Here is a 16,828-nt window from a genome sequence, read left to right as displayed (position 1 = left end):
ATCTTGTGGGTCCAGGGTGGTCTGCACCCCTTGGTTCTGTGCTGCTGGGACTGTCCTTCCTTGCCATCAGGAATGGCTGGCCTGTGTGGGACAGAGGGACATGGCCACAGTGACCACGGGGCACTGTCCCAGCTCCCTGGGGTGATGATGCTGCTTACTGTTCTCCCGGATTCGTATGCTCATCTACAGGCAGCTCAACATCTACCGAGGATGGTTGACATGGGAAACTGCACTGTACTTTTGGGGTGGAAGTGAGAGTTTGTAGCCTGAAGTGGGCTCTCTATAACGCAGCTGCTAAAAATTACCAGCAGAGGTTGGGCAGTTGCAAACTACAAGAGTGGGGACCTGGTACCCTGGGGATGATCTGATGACCTTTTTGCATTAGAAAGTGTCTGCAGGAGGCCAGGGAGTGGGCAGGCTTCCTGAGCCTGCTCCAAGCAGAGTCATCCCCAGCCCTGGGATAGCTGGGCCATGAGTTTTCGGGGCTGGGGGACTGCTGTGGGAACAGAATAACACAGACTAGAAGAACAGAGGCCGAGCCGAGGGTGCTGGGAGCAGAGCAGGTCCGTGGCCAGGGACCCAGTGGTTTGCAAGCAATCACTTCTCACGGGCGCTCACTTTGCCATGATCTCACAGAAAAGCCCTTGTATTGGGGCGTGGGGAGCTGGGCTCCTTCTTGAATGAAGGAGCCTGAGCAGCTGTCTGGATGCCGAGGACTCATTTTCCAGCAGGGAAAGCAAGGGTTTGAGTGATCAAGGCCACATGGGTGAGGAGAGGCAGGAACTGGACAGGCGCCGGCGACCCAGTGGGGGCGCTTTATAGCGAGCACTGCCTGCATGGCTCCTGGACCAGTGATGGCGAACCTTTAGAGCTCGGCGTGTCAGCATTTTGAAAAACCCTAACTTAACTCTGGTGCTGTGTCACATATAGAAATTTTTTGATATTTGCAAACATAGAAAAACAAAGACTTATATTTTTGATATTTATTTCATATATTTAAATGCCATTTAACAATGTAAAATCAACCAAAAAAATGAGTTTGCGTGTCACCTCTGACATGCGTGTCATAGGTTCGCCATCACTGTCCTAGACAGACAACAGGAAAGCATGCCATGCCATCAGTTTCAGGAAGGCCAGGCTCCCTCTCCCAGGAGCAGGGGTGCCCTCTGGCAGCCCAAGGTTTAAGAGGTGTCTCTCTGGTCCTCTCTGTGTTTTTAAAAATGTGAACTGACTTCCCACATTTAGGAATTAAGAGAATTTGCTTCAGAGCCGGGGAGTCTGGATCCTTCGGAAAAGCAGTCAGAAGCTCCGCCACATGGAGAGCGGCACTTCGTTTGCAGGCCACGCATTAGGTCCCACGTGTACCAAGCGCTCAGCCTCGCCGCAGCCTCCACTCCTCTCTCAAGTCCTCCCAGGCTGCTTTGCTCCTTATCTTCTCTGTCTGGCCCCCAAAAGGCTTTGAGTTTGCTTCACTAGAAGTGTTAGCAGAAGCCCAACATTGGAGTGGGTCCAGGTCGGAGCTCTGACTTTGCTAAACTGACCTTTTAACCTGATGCCCATCTAAGTCACCAAGGGCAGATCCCTCCCGACCACTAAAGGTATTGTTGGTTGGCACCCACAGGAGCTAGCCTAGCCCTGGGTCTGACCTGAGTGCCCAACTTCCTGAGCTGACCTGGCCAGAACCCTCGGGGTTCCCAGCTTGAGTTTCAGATGGTTCAGGGTCTCTCTCCTGAGGTGACATACAGCCTGACCCTAGGTGTTCAGCCCTCTCCTCGACGTGTTAGGATCCTGGACCCACGTAACATGCTTCCAACCCCATATTCCCAACTCAGGGGTCATGGTGGTCATGAGCACCGTGATGTCTGAGTCCCAGAAACACACTGGTTCCTTCTGGGCCAGGTCCCAGGTGGGGTGATGAGTCAATTTATGTGTTTTATTTTTAAAACAGACTGTTTTTCTCTCTCCTCTGTTAGAGACAAATTAAACGCCTTACAGAGACAAAATGAAAAACTGGAAGAAAAAAACATGGCTCAGCACAAGTTCCATGATCCAGCGCCAAAGAAGTGAGTTGATTTAAGCGTCAGTAGCTTACACACAGGACAGAAAGCTTGCTTTTTCACGAGTAGGGGAAGCTGTAGCATCTAGAGCAGTGGCCAGTTTGTTGGGCCTGTACCTTCTGCTGTATGGCAGGTCCCTGTGTGCAGGTCCCTCCCAGCATGGAAAGAATTTAGAGTTTCTTTCAGTCCCACCCTCGGTACTCAGGGTTATCCTATAAGGGATGGTGAATGCCAGCTGGCCAGGAGCCTGTTTAAGGGCAGAGTCTGTGCTTTTAGAGCCACTAAAGCAGGCATATCAGGTTTTGTCTCAAGTTTGCGAGACCTAGAAAATCATGTTTCTGTTTTGGGAAGGAAGCTTGGGGCAGACGCTTGGACAAGCACCCCTGTCTTCAAGCACAGGAAACTTTTGTTCTGCCCTCCATTCCTCTGGGTTCACTGGACCCCCCAGAGCAGGTTTAGAAACACATTCCCTTCCCCAGAGAGCAGCAGCCCTGGTGGTGGGTCAGCTTGGTCCCCGAGACTGCTGGCCTCCATCCAGCAGGGCTCCCCCTGGGCCCGGGCCTGAGCCCAGGAGCAGGGCCTTCCCATTGTCCTGTCCCAACCTTGAGGTCAAATCACCATGAATCCCACATGGCCTCTCTGTAGAAACCACAGAATTTCAGAACCTCCACCTGACCCTTCTGTTGACAGGGAAATTGAGGCACCGATGAGGAAATTGAGTGGCTTGTGTAAGCACAGTGCTGTTTTGTGGCAGAGCCAGGACCAGAACCCAGCTGTGGTCCTTGTTACATTAGAATGCTTCATTTCCTGTTAGTTGCAATGAATTACCTTTTACATTCACAATTTTCATTTATTTACTTATTTTTCCAATCCTCACCCGAGGATATTTTTCCCATTGACACTTAAGAGTAGTAGGGAGGGAGGAAGGGAAAGGGGAAATGAGAGAGGGGAAGAGGGAGGGAGGGAGGGAGGGAGGGAGGGAGGGAAGGAGGGAGAGAGAGAGAGAGAGAGAGAGAGAGAGAGACATCTATGTGAGAGAGACACATCAGTTGGTTTCCATCTGCATTCACCTTGACCGGGGCCAGGGATCCAACCTGCAACCCAGGTATGTGCCCTTATTGGGAGATCAAACCCACCACCCATCAGTGCTCAGGCCAAAGCTTCAACCACCAGGCAAGACCACCCAGGGCTCACTGTTTTTCATTCAAACTGCCCACTCTCCTGCCCTCTTCCCCTCACCCCGATTCCTCAATGACGAGAATGGGCAGAGTATGCCAGCCAATTTCATGTATTGTTACACCTAGCAGAAAATGAGGAGGTCCGTGACTTTCTGAAAATGGCGTTTTGGTGGAATTTTGCTAACCAGCATGATTAGGTCAGCACAGCACCACTTCTGACACTTGGCACAGTAATCAAGAGCTGAGAGCTGCGTTTGAAGTTCTGTTTTCCCGAGGGGCTAGTGTGGGTTCCTGCCATTATGAAGGCTTCTACCACCCCTGGGTCTGTGCAAATTAACTGCACATTGTGTGCCACCTCCTGAGCCCCAGGTGGGATGATCATGGTGATGGCAAAGAGCACCCTCATTCTGAACCAGATTAAGCGCCACCTTCTCAGGCTGGTGATTGAAATCCCAGCTCGAGTAGGGCACCCAGACACCTGCTGGAGGGGCAGTGAGGGTTGGCTGTGTCCTAAAAACCTACTTCTTACAGGAAAAAGCACTGGATTGGAGCCAAAGCCTTAGTCAAACTCATCAAACTAAAGAAAGGGGGTTCCAGAGAACGACCAGAGTCAACCCCAGAGAGGCCTCCCTGGTCGCTGGGGTCCTCAGACCAGGCCTCGCCCAGTACTTCTCAGCCTCTTCAATCACAGCTGGAGCTCCTCGAGGCCACCCCATGCTGCTCAAAGGGGACAGAAGAGCAAGACACCTGCAGGGGGCTCTGGGGAAAAGGTAGGAAGGGCTTACCTGGCTGCAGGCGGGAGGTGAAGGGGAGGATCTCAGGTGTCCCTCAGGGATGGGAGAACCAAGGAGACTGTGTGCTAGGTGTGCACACGTGTGTGTATGTGTTTGTGCAAGCGTGCGCGTGCACGTGTGTGTGTGTGTGTGTGTGTGTGTGTGTGTGTGTATAGGAGCCTGAAGGGGGCATACTCCATACACCACATCTGTCTCCTTTGGTATGTGAACACCCAAGTAGGAAATATAAACCCCCGTCAGTGTGGCTGCACTTTCTCCCAGAACAATTCAGGTCCTTTAGCATGAGGAGCCTCACAAATCATGGACACTGTGGTAGGGACTCGAATATCCAGAGCTGATCTCCACACAGTTACCACAGATACAAGCTCCACAGCGGATGTTCCCTCCAGGCCTACAGTAGGCCACTTCTGTAGGGATATCCGCGGTGCATTTAACACGTGAGGGACAGCTGCCAGGTCTTCAGCGAGGCCTCCTGTGGCTCTGATCTTCCTGTCACTTTGACAAGCGGGTCCAGTTTTCTTCTCTGACCTGATCTGGCCTTGAGCCCTGCCACCATGGGGAGCACTGCACCTCATCATTCAGGGTTGTCATGTGGAATTGCCAGAGCTTTTGAAGTGCATTTCTAGTTGCATGTGCTGTACGTATTTCATCGAATCTAAGAGGCTGTCAGACAAGGGTGCTCACATAAGAAGAAGATAAATGGGTTGTGGCAGTGACGATTTTGTCACAGTTGCCACCTAGCCCACAGTGACTGTGAGGCAGGCTCAAAGCTGCATCCTATTTCAGAGATGATAAGGTTTGGGAAAGGGGGAAAGTGCATCTTATTTGCCTTAAACATGACTAAGTTTTCAATTTAATTTTAAATATCATGTTCTACATGACTTACCTATAAACCTGCCAAACGTGCACCCTGAGAATTTAAAATTTATGAAGGATACCAGGACTTCCTAAAGACCAACCCAGGCCTAAGACTCATGCCCTCTCAGGGGCAGCCGTGGCAGCACCAGGGCCCATGATAAGCCGCCTCTTGAGTGTGACCCGTGCACATGCCTTTCTGGGTGACATTCACCACTTCAGGACCTGGTGTGTCCCTCAAAACTCAAAAAACACAATGTGTACATGCACCCATACTAGTGTTTGGGGACTAATGCTTGCATTCCAAGTCTTTACAGGAGGTGAATTAGGTAAAACCCTCACATGCAGGGAAATGATAATAAACTTATTAATATTTATCTAGAGGTCTCTGTTGCCTCTGGTTTTCATACAGGATACAGAATTTTTTTTACACTCACACCTCCCCTTGTGTTATTGTCTCAGTTGACTTAGTTAACTGATAATCAGCCTAATTGACTTAGCAAAACTTTCAGAGAAAAGCTGCTTGACTGCCCAGGCTGGTTATTCTCAGTGGTTAGAGCATCATCTCTCATATCAGAGAGTCCAGGGTTCGATTCTGGTCAAGGGCAAATACCTGGGTTGCACACTCAATGCCTGGCCCTGTCGAAGTTGGTGCGTGGCACCCAATCAATGTGTCTCTCTCACATAGATATTTTTCTCTCTGACTCTGCACCTCCCTTCCACTCTCTCTGAAAAAAATAACCTCAGGTGAGGATTAAAAAATAAAAAATAGGAGAAGTAAGATGGCTGCAGACGGGACTGCAGGCTGCGAGATAGTGTGAGAGTGAGAGAACAAAAGGAGAGTGCATGGATGTGTAGGGAGTGTCAGTATTTGTGAGTGAGGGACAGCTATAATCCAAGGGACTGCTGGGGACTGGCCACCCATGATTGGGCAGACTCTACTGCAGCTGAAATCACTTCTGGAGTAGCTGGCTCTGCTGCAGAGGTCATGCCATCTTTAAGGGGAGATGTCTGTGATCAGAGACTGACTGTTATCGGAACTCCAGCCTTACCTTCAACTGGGGAGATCTCAGATGCCTCCCAGGACCTTAAAACCAAGACGTCCAGAGACCAGTTATCTCAGCTGCAAATCTAGGAATGGAAGAACTCCAACCTCCCTGGCCACGGGCACCTGGCAGGTCTTCTCAGGGGGAGACAAATGCGAGAACTCAAGGACAAGCACTGTGCCTCCTCACAGAGCAGAAGGAACAGCTGAATCAAAGAGCACTCACCCAGAACTGGAAAAGTAAATACAGCTGGCATTGCCTAAAGAAAGTCAGCACAGGAGACAGAGAGCTACATAACCAGAAACCCTGAGAGGAGAGATCAGGGGGAGACAAAGAAACAGCCCGCATACAAAAGAAAGGAGGAATCACCAGAAAAGGAAGGAAAGGAAATGGAGGCAAGCAATATGACAGAGAAAGAATTCAGAGAAGTGGTCATGAGGTCACTGAAAAGGATGGAAGACACATTCAATAATATGCATAGAAACCAAGAAGAAATGAAGAAGAAGTAAGAAGAAATGAAACAATGACATCACTGCAATAAAGAACTCAATAGAAAGCATCAACAGTAGATAAGAAGAAGCAGAGGACCACATCAGTGAGCTACAAGACAAGGTAGGAAAAATACACAAGCAGAGCAGCATCTAGAAAAGAAACTTAAAAAACAGGACGAGAGCCTAAAGGAACTTTGGGACAACACGAAATGAAACAACATCCGCATGCATAATAGGGGTGCCAAAAGAAGAGGAATATGAACAAGGAATAGAAAATCTCTTTGAAGAAATAATGACAGAAAACTTACCTGATATCGGGAAGAAAAAGCTCACACGGTCCAAAAAGCTCACAGAGTCCCAAACAAGATGAACCCCAAAATAATGATAACAAGACACATTATAATTAAATTGGCAAACACCAACTACAAAGTAAGAATCTTAAAGGCTGCCAGAGAGAGACAGAAAGTTCCTACAAATTATCTGCCATCAGACTATTGACTGATTTCTCAACAGAAACACATCAGGCCAGAAGGGAATGGAATGAAATATACAAAGTCATGTAAAGAAAGGGTCTGAATCCAAGAATACTGTATCCAGCAAGGCCGTCAATTAAAATTGAGGGTGAAATCAAGATCTTCCCAGACAAAAAAGGACTAAGGGAGTTTATTACCCCCAAACCAACAATGCAAGAAATGCGAAAGGGTCTGCTATCAAAAGAAGAAATAGGAAGGGAACAAGGAACACAGGCATAAAGAATAAAAATGGTGACAAACAGGTACCTATCAATAATCACTTTAAATGTAAATGGATCAAATGCCCCAAAAAAGACATAGTGGAGCTAAGTGGATAAGAAAACAATTCCCATATATCTCCTGTCTACAGGAAACTCATCTTAGAACAAAGAACTCACACAGACTGATGGTGAAAGGTTGGAAAAAGCTTTTTCAGGCGAATGGAAATGAAAAAAAATCTGGGGTAGCAATACTTATATCTGACAAATTAGATCTCAAAGTGAAGGCCATAACAAGAGATAAGGAAGGCCACCTCATAATACTAAAGGGAGCAATTCAACAAGAAGATATAATTCTGGTAAACAAATAGGCTCCCAATACAGGAGCACCCAAGTACATAACAAAAATTCTGGAGGCTATCAAGGGAGAGATTAACAGCAATACAGTCATAGTAGGGGACTTTAGTACCCCACTAACACCACTGGACAAATCCCCTAAACAAAAAGTCAGCAAAGAAACAGCAATCCTAAATGACTCACTAGATCAGATGGAATTGACATCTTCAGAACATTCCACCTCAAAGCCACAGAATATGCATTCTTCCCAAGTGCACATGGGTCATTTTCAAAGATAGACCATGTATTGGGGGACAGGTAAAGTTTTTTCAAATTCAAGAAGAAATCATATTAAGCATCTTCTCAGATTACAATGGCAAAAAACTGGAAATCAATTACAATAAAAACAATAAAAAAATAAAACACCTGGAGGCTAAATAGCATACTTATAAATAATGATTGGGTTATCAAAGAGATCAAAGAAGAAGTAAAAAGCATCATGGCAACAAATGACAATGAAAACACAACGTCCAAAATCTATAGGACACAGCGAAAGCAGTCTTGAGAGGGACGTTCATAGCTTTGCAGACCTATCTCAAAAAAACAAGAAAAATGGTAATAAATTGTCTAACCCTACAACTCAAAGATTTAGAAAGAGAGCAACAAAAAAATCACAGTGTAAGCAGAAGGAAGGAAATAATAAAGATCAGCATGGAGATAAATGACATAAAGACCAAAAACACAATAATAAAGGTCAGCAAAACCAAAAGCTGGTTCTTTGAAAGGAGAAATAAGATTGATGAACCTCTAGCCAGGCTCACCAAGAAGCAAAGAGAGAGGGCCCAAATATAATTAGAAATGAAAGAGGCGATGTAACAACCAATGCCACAGAATTACAAAGGATTATGAAAAAGTACTATGAACAACTCTATTCCAATAAAGTGGACTACCTAGATGAAATAGACATATTCGAAAAATACAACCTTCCAAAACTCAATCAAGAAGAATAAAAAAAAACCTGAATAGGCCGATGACTACTGAAGAAATTGAAGCAGTGAGCAAAAATCTTCCAGCAAACAAAAGCCCTGATCAAGATGGCTTTACAAGGGACTTCTACCAAGCATTCAAAGAAGAACTTAAACCTATCTTCCACAGACTATTTCAAAAATTCAAGAGGAAGGCACACTTCCAAGCTCTTCCTATAAAGCCAGCATTACCCTAATTCCAAAACCTGATAAAGACACCACAAAAAAAGAGAGAACTACAGGCCAATATCCTTGATCAACATAGATGCTAAAATCCTCAACAAAATTCTAGCAAATCGAATTGAGCATTACATTATAAAGATCATACGTCATGACGAAGTTGGATTTATTCCGAGGATGCAAGGATGGTACAATATCCGCAAATCTATAAATGTGATACATCACATAAACAAACCGAGAGACAAAAATCACATAATCTTATCAATCGATGCAGAAAACACATTTGACAAAATCCAACACCCTTTCTTGATAAAGACTTTCAGCAAAGTGGGAATAGAGGGACCATGCCTCCACATAATAAAAGCCTTAAATGACACACCTGCAGCCAACATCAAAATCAATGGGCAAAACTAAACTCGTTTCCCCTATAAACGGGAAGAAGACAGGGATGCCCACTCTCACCACTCCTGTTTGAAATAGTACTGGAAGTGCTAGCCATAGTGATCAGACAAGAAGAGGAAATAAAAGGCATCCAATTGGAAAAGAAGTAGTAAAACTGTCCTTATTAGCAGATGACATGTTACTATACATAAAAAATCCCAAAGACTCCATTAAAAAACTACTGACGTAATAAGTGAATTTGGCAAAGTAGCAGGATATAAAGTTAACACCCAGGAACCTATTGCCTTTTTATACACTAATAATGAAATCACAGAAAGAGAAGTGAAAAAAACAATCCCATTTACCAGTGCACCAAAAAAATTAAGATACTTAGGAATAAACTTAACTGAGGACATAAAAGACCTGTACTTAGAAAACTACACAACATTGAAAAAAAAGAGATAGAGGAAGACATGAACAAATGGAAGAATATACCATGTTCATGGATTGGTAGAATCAACATCATTAAAATGCCCATACTACCCAAAGCAATTTATAAATTCAATGCAATCCCCATTCAAATACCAATGGCATACTTCAATGATCTAGAACAAACTCTCCAAAAATTCACCTGGAATTAAAAAAGACCCCAAATAGCTGCAGCGACCTTGAGAAAGAACAATGTAGGAGGGATCCCAATACAAGATCGCAAGCTATACTACAAAACCACTATTCTCAAAACTGCCTGGTACTGGCACAAAAACAAACATATAGACTAGTGGAACAGAACAGAGAACCCAGAAATCAACACAAGCCAGTATGCTCAACTAATGTTTGACAAAGGAGTCAAGAGCATACAATGGAGATAAGAGTCTCTTCAATAAATGGTTTTGGGGAAACTGGACAGATACTTGCAAAAAACAAGCACTAGAGCACCAACTTAAACCATACACAAAAATAAACTCAAAATGGATAAAGGAATTTAAGATAGGAAACCATAAAAATCTTAGAAGAAGAAATAGGCAGCAAAATAGCAGACATTTGTGGTAGCAATATCTTTACCGATACAGCTCCTAGGGCAATGAAAACTAAAGAGAAATAAACAAATGGGACTACATCAAAATAAAAAGCTTCTGCACAGCAAATAAACACAGAAAACTATCAATAGAACAACAAGAAAACCCACTGCATGGGAGAACACATTTGCCAATGTTTTCACCGATAATGGTTTAATCTCCAACATCCACGGGGAACTCATACAACTTAACAAAAGGATGATAAACAATCCAATCAAAAGTGGACAAAGGACCTGAATAGACACTTTTCAGAAGGGGACATTCAGAAAGCCAAGAGACATGTGAAAACATGCTCCAAGTCACTCATCATCAGAGAGATGCAAATCGAAAGACAATGAGGTACCATCTCACATCTGTCAGAATGGCTATCGTCAACAATTCAACAAACAACAAATGCTGGCAAGGATGTGGAGAAAAAGGGACCCTCTTGCACTGCTGGTGGGAATGCAGACTGGTGCAGCCACTGTGGAGAACAGTATGGAGTTTCCTCAATACGTTAAAAATGGAACTCCCACTTGACCCACTGATCCCACTTCTAGGAATATATCCCAAGAAACCAGAAACACCAATCAGAAAGGATATATGTACCCCTATGTTCATAGCAGCACAATTTACCATAGCTAAGATTTAGAAACAGCCTAAATTCCCATCAGCAGATGAATGGATTAGAAAACTGCAGTACATCTACACAAAGGAATACTATGCTGCTGTAAAAAAGAAGGAGTTCTTTCCATTTGCAACAGTATGGATGGAACTGGAGAGCATTATGCTAAGTGAAATAAGCCAGTCAATGAGAGAAAAAAACCACATGATCTCACTCATGTATGGATAATAAAGAACATTATAAACTGGTGAACAAAAATAGATACAGAGGCAGAGCAGCATGGAACAGACTGTCAAACTACAGCAGGAAGGCTGGGGAGGGCTGGTGGGGGAGGTAAGGGATCAACCTAAGGACTTGTATGCATGAATATAAGCATAACCAATGGACTCAAGATACCGGGGCTAGGGGAGGCCAGGGGAAGGTCAATGGGTAAAAAAGGAAGCATATGTACTACTCTTTGTAATACTTTAAGCCAGTGGTCGGCAAACTGCAGCTCCGAGGGGGCCGCAGCTCAAGAGCCACATGCTGCTCTTTGGCCCGTTGAGTGTGGCTCTTCCACAAAATACCAGCTCTTCCACAAAATACCGACTTCTGTGCATGGGCCACAAAGTCTCAATCGGACTGTACATGCATGCCCACACGTGGTGTTTTGTGGAAGAGCCACACTCAGGGGGTGCGGGGGCAGGGAGCTGCGTGTGGCTCGTGAGCAGCGGTTTGCCGACCACGGCTTTAAGCAATAAAATAAAAATTAAAAAAACAAACAAAGAAACAACTGTTTGGATCCATGAATGAGCAGGTCAGTGGTAGATATTAGTAACGGCAGCCATGTAATGGGGGCTCTTTCTGGGCTCAGCACCCTTTAGGTAGTTTCACACTTTAAGTCTCTCCTTTAGATCCAACTGCCATGTGAAGCAGGTATGATTCCTATTCCCTTTTTGGGGCTGGGAAAGTGAGGCTTGACAAGGATAAGCACTTGCCCAGAGAATAAGAGGTAGGGCTGGGATCTGAACCTGGGTCTGACAGATTACGGAGCCTGAACTCTTAACCACTGTGAGCACTGCCTGCAGTTGAAGCTGCTTTGGTCCCTGAAGGTGTTGACCAAACCTGGGGCACCAGCATTGCATAGTGCAGTGATGGTGAACCTATGATACTCGAACTCATTTTTCTGGTTGATTTTTCTTTGTTAAATGGCATTTAAATATATACAATAAATATCAAAAATATAAGTCTTTGTTTTACTATAGTTGCAAATATCAAAATATTTCTAAATGTGACACGGCACCAGAGTTAAGTTAGGGTTTTTCAAAATGCTGACACGCGGAGCTCAAAAGGTTCACCATCACTGGTAGTGGGTTCCTTCTCCTGTGGTGTGAGCTGTGGCCACCAGGTGGTGGTGTGGAGAGAGAAATAACAGTGGACCTGCTATGAACTTGAATCCTAAGTCAGAAATCAGATCAGTCAGTTATGCTCATGTACATGACATGTTCAGGAAGTTAGGCCAATTATCTGCTCTGATAAGACTCCATAATTTAAAGGTCATGAAGCATAGGTTTGCAGTAGAGGATGTGTAGGGATCTAAATGGGAATAATTCTTGATGTTGACAGTGTTTTGGTCTGAAAAAGAGGAATTTCAAACTCATCCTTCCGTAAGAGGCTGTTTGAAATGAACAAGGACTATTAGTGAGCAGTTGAGGTGGACTGTCCCGTTGCAGCAGCCAGAAGCACACCAGGAAGTGTCCCAAGGTCTTTGAACAGGAGCAGGAGTTAGTTGTGTGTGAGCCAAGTTGCCAGGGAACTTGTCATTAGGATGGACGAGTAAGAAAAACCGGGTCCTAAACTAGTAAACATTCTTATTTAATAGTTAAACACATTGACATTGAAAAATAGTCTAAGGCATCGGCTCCTAGAGCAATATTGAATGCTCCTCACGTGCTAAGTAAAGCCTGGGCACAGGACGCCACTAAATTAATTCAGTGGGGTCAGAGCACAATGGTTCACGGAGTCCTGATTCTGCTTGTGCTGTGGGTATTGTTTCCAACTCTCCTGGGCAGGACAGGACTCTGATTTCCCAAGAACATTTAGCTAAGGCAGTCATTTGTTATTCATTTCATTTATTTGCTGTTTTGTTTTGTTTTTCCTTCCTCTCTTGGGTTATCCTGGGGATCACAATTTAGCAACTCGGCGCAAAAAGAGTCGATTTTGCAGAAGCGGGAGCGAGGACAAGGCCAAGTCTCCATCATCCCGCCCGGCTTTCTGTAAACACCTGAGGTTCTGGACCTGCTCTGACATCAAACCTGCTTCCCACTAGCCCCTCCCTTTCTCAGACGCTGGGGATTTCTAATCCATCAGTGTCTTCACAATGTACCTGCCTTCATGTCTGAAATTCAAAAAACAAACAGAAAAGCAGTAGCTAAAGGCCAGGTGACCCTCAGTGGACCCCTCCTCCTGACCCACATTCCAAGCCAAGCTTAAAGCAGCCAACCTGGATTCTGACTTCAAAGGAGACCAGTTGTCTCGGCCTCTGGACTGACTCCAGCGCAGCCCAGTGTTACGGGAGCCTCAGGGCATCCACGCCAGGTCCCTGGGCCAGGGTGTCTGTGCTAAGTGAGACCCCGGGCCCAGTGCCGCCCCCTTTCTCGCACATGCAGGCTTGTAGACCTTGCCCCTGTGCAATGCAGAACTCATCAGTGGTTGCTATGCTCCTGAAACTGCGCGGCCCCTGGCAAGTGAGTTTTTTTAAGACTCATTTTTGGGCAGCTAACTTTAAATCTGCAGCCCTTGTCTCCACTTTCTGAGTCAGAGAACAGAATCTTGGCTTTTGCAGAGCAGTCCCTTTTTAGATGTGTTCTGTGTTTTTGAAGAATTTAGTGCTCCACTCAGCATCTCAAATAATCGGATCGATGTTGCCCAGCCAGGGTTCAGTCCCAAGTGACGTTTTGGGACCGTGCTGAGGTCCGCTGACGTCTTGGATGCTGCTGTGAGGGCAGCAGTGGACAGACAGGACATCAGCTAACTGTCACCGTCAGCTGGGAGCGCTGGTCCACAGAGGCCTTTACTACTGCATTGTTTTCTGTCTTCAGCCATCCTCATACCATCCCCATGATTTTGCAAAGTCTATTTCACCTGAGTGATACTTACATACTTTCCCTTGAATCGACTTGCCATTTCCAATTTATTTTAAAAGATTGTTATCTGTACTGTGAATGGAAGACCATATAAACCATATAAACACAAGGTCACCGTAAAAGTAAACGGGTGGACTCTCGCACTGCTCCTGTCAGTTGATGTGGCACTGACTTTGTCACATGCATCGCTCTCATTCCTGGGCTGCAGCGTGCTGGTCCCCCGCCTGCCTGCCTGCCCTGCATGCTGTTGGAAACTCGCTCTCTCTGCCCTGGCTGCTGTCTGGCACTTCCGCCTTCCCGCTGCTCCTCACGCTGACCTCACACAGTGGACGCCTGTCAGATTCATCCCACAAGAAGTGAATCTTGCTGCTCATCAAGGTTACCTTTCAGAATTCAAATCTCCCCTTGGTTTCACATTGCAAGGCTTGGGTGCTTAAAACTTCCCTGTGAGTCCAGACGCTGGGTGGCTGAGGGGCAGGGGCAACAGGTCCTGGGAGAGAGTGGAGGGGCCAGAATCCCCACAGTGGGCTTTGCTCCGGGACCATAGCCCTCCAGCTGCCTGGAGCAGGACACTGTGCAAAACAGCCTTGTCCTGATGCTCTGAGGAACTCCAACCGCATTCGTTTTTCATTTGTATTTGGAGAGCCCATCCCCTTTCCTACCACGAGGTAGTCGAAGGTCTTTCAGGTGTGTTTTTCCTCCCAATGTTGCTGTTTTTATTGGGGTTTTATTTAACTTTGACAAGAGTATGTGTTCACAGGAGAAAATTCAGAGATTGCAAAACATACAAAGTAAAAATCATTCTTGCAATCAAAGTCATCATGAGAGATGAAGACTTCTTAAACAGATGACTGTTAGGGTGGCAATGAACTGCTTTCTCAAATCATGAGGGAAGCCCGTTGGCAGGGTGTACATCCTGGACCTTGAGGGCCTGGCCCACAGGACGGGAGTGGTCCTAAGCAGCCACAGGCCAGGTCTTCTAACTAGTGATCAGGGACTGAGGAACACCGCAGGGGGGCCCAGTAGTTAACGTGTTGGACTTTTACCAACATTTTGTTGAGCTTCCTGAGCTCACCCTTTATTTTCTCCCGGCTGCTGGGGGCTCGCACTGTGAGCCATGGTTAGAGCCAGGGCCAGCGTCCTGGGGCCTCCAACTCAGGCTGCCACCAGGGCCCCCCCTTAGACCACAGCCCATAAGGCACACAGCCCCGTTTTTGTCCCTGGGATCCCTGGCCCTGCTGCCTCTGCTTCTAGGCCTCAGTGTGATCGCCCCACCTTGGCATGGGATTTTGCAGCCCCATTTCTCACAGTCCTTCTCTGCCCCAGGCCCTGGGGACCCAATACCAAAGGGAGTGGCCCCGCCCACAGGCAGCCTTGACTGCACTGATGCCTCCGCTGACCCAGCTACCAAGCCCAGGTCATCAGAGCTGGGCTCCAGGGCCTGTTCATCCTCAGCCATCACTACAGCTCCTCCCAGCTCCACCTCCACCTCCCGGCACCCAGGCCGCACCCACAGTGAGTCACGGGTCCCTCCAGAACCAAGAGGGATGAGCATCTCGGCCTGAGATCCTTCCCAAAGACCCAGCTCGCAGGGGCAGGAGGCGCCTCTCAGACTGAGAGGTGGTCAGTAGGTGGGTGACGCTGGGGACAGGATGGCATCCCACACACTCAGGTTCAGAGCTCAACTCCGCCTGCAGCTGTGCAACTTTGGGAGTGTAACTCCGCCATCTGGACGGCTGGGACTGAGCCCTGGGACCCACACCACTGCTCAGGAATTGGTGGCGCCAAGCGGCTCCTGAACGGAGGTGAACCAGAGTTTGGGTTAAAATCAGGCAACATTGGAGGTTTATTCTCCAGGGCGGAGACTTGACAGGGTCCCTGCACTGGAGGCCGGTCCATGGCGAGGAGGGCAGGTGTCCTAGACTGAAAAACAAGGGGATTCGGGGAGGATTGACAGGTTGGATGTCTCCAGATGCCAGTAGCCCTTTGTGCAAAGTAAGCCACTTTGCACGGTGCAAGCAGAGCAGGATGCTGTGAAAAGGAGCATCTGGGGATGAGCACTGGGAAATGTAAAATATGCAACAGAGGGGAGAAATACAGCTTAAAACTTAAAAAGACATTCTGCTTATGACCTAGAGATGACAGCATCTGAGGACAGCAGAAGAGCTGGAAATGACTGCCCCGGAGGTGTGAGAAACTGCCGAGAGAAGAAGCGGTTATGATTTTTCATCATCTTACCTCCCACTGGACCCTGGAAGCTATGACAAGCGTAACCTTGGTTTGACAAGCCCAGCAAAGACAGACAGGCCCCCTGCCCTCTAGGCTGCCTGGCTCAGCTTCAGGACCTGGCCCCGGTTTACAAATCAGAAGCACCACTGGGAGAAGGCGAGGTGAGTGAGCACAGGGCAGGAGGCAGTCCCTCTGTGCTCCTGGCCAGACACTGAAATGGCAGCCACTGACTGTTGGGTGTCAGGGGCGCTGTGCCCTGTGCGGCTGGGGTGGGCTCGCTCTGTATCCCTTGTGGGCACTCAGCACTTGGCCTGGTCTCCCCATCTCTGCAGAGCAGAAGCCCTGCCTAGGCTCCAGCAGGAGCCTGGAGCACCATCTCCCCTGGGCCTGCCCGCGGCCTGTGTGGCTCCACGCCTGGCCCTCCAGGCTAACCATTGGGCTGACTCAGCCTGGATCCCCCCTGAGCCAGAGCCCAGGCCTGTTCAGACGCCTGCGGAGCCTGCCCGAGGGCCCCTCACACTGCACACCCAGCACTGCCCACGGCGATTCCCTGGCAGTCTAGTGCTCCCGCTCAGGGGAACCTAGAACTATCTTCACAATGGAGACCCTGGTGTCCATTTTGGGGGGACCCAGGGCTGCTGTCAGAGAGCAGCTGGCAGGCCTGAGGCACAGGGAATCCTAGTCCTTCTCAGTGAAGAGCACTGAATGGTGGCCCATGGAT

General features: G+C 47.2%; 1 protein-coding gene across 1 annotated transcript in view; it reads left to right on the top strand.

The window, feature by feature from the left end:
* LOC139019334 (protein Daple-like) overlaps positions 1–15,748 on the top strand; it is a 45,469-nt gene extending 29,721 nt beyond the window's left edge. The window contains exons 18-21 of the mRNA XM_070428362.1: positions 1,974–2,063; positions 3,767–4,005; positions 15,205–15,393; positions 15,576–15,748. Coding sequence (XP_070284463.1) covers positions 1,974–2,063; positions 3,767–4,005; positions 15,205–15,393; positions 15,576–15,748 — 691 coding nt within the window. The remainder of the gene's footprint in view (positions 1–1,973; positions 2,064–3,766; positions 4,006–15,204; positions 15,394–15,575) is intronic.
* The last annotated feature ends 1,080 nt before the right edge of the window (positions 15,749–16,828 follow it).

Source organism: Myotis yumanensis, unplaced genomic scaffold (assembly GCF_028538775.1).
Source record: "Myotis yumanensis isolate MYYU_CA2020_CCGP unplaced genomic scaffold, mMyoYum1.0.hap1 SCAF_11, whole genome shotgun sequence".
Classification (NCBI taxonomy): domain Eukaryota; kingdom Metazoa; phylum Chordata; class Mammalia; order Chiroptera; family Vespertilionidae; genus Myotis; species Myotis yumanensis.
The sequence above is the reverse complement of the archived record's forward strand: the minus strand, read 5'-3'. Positions and strand labels throughout refer to the sequence as shown.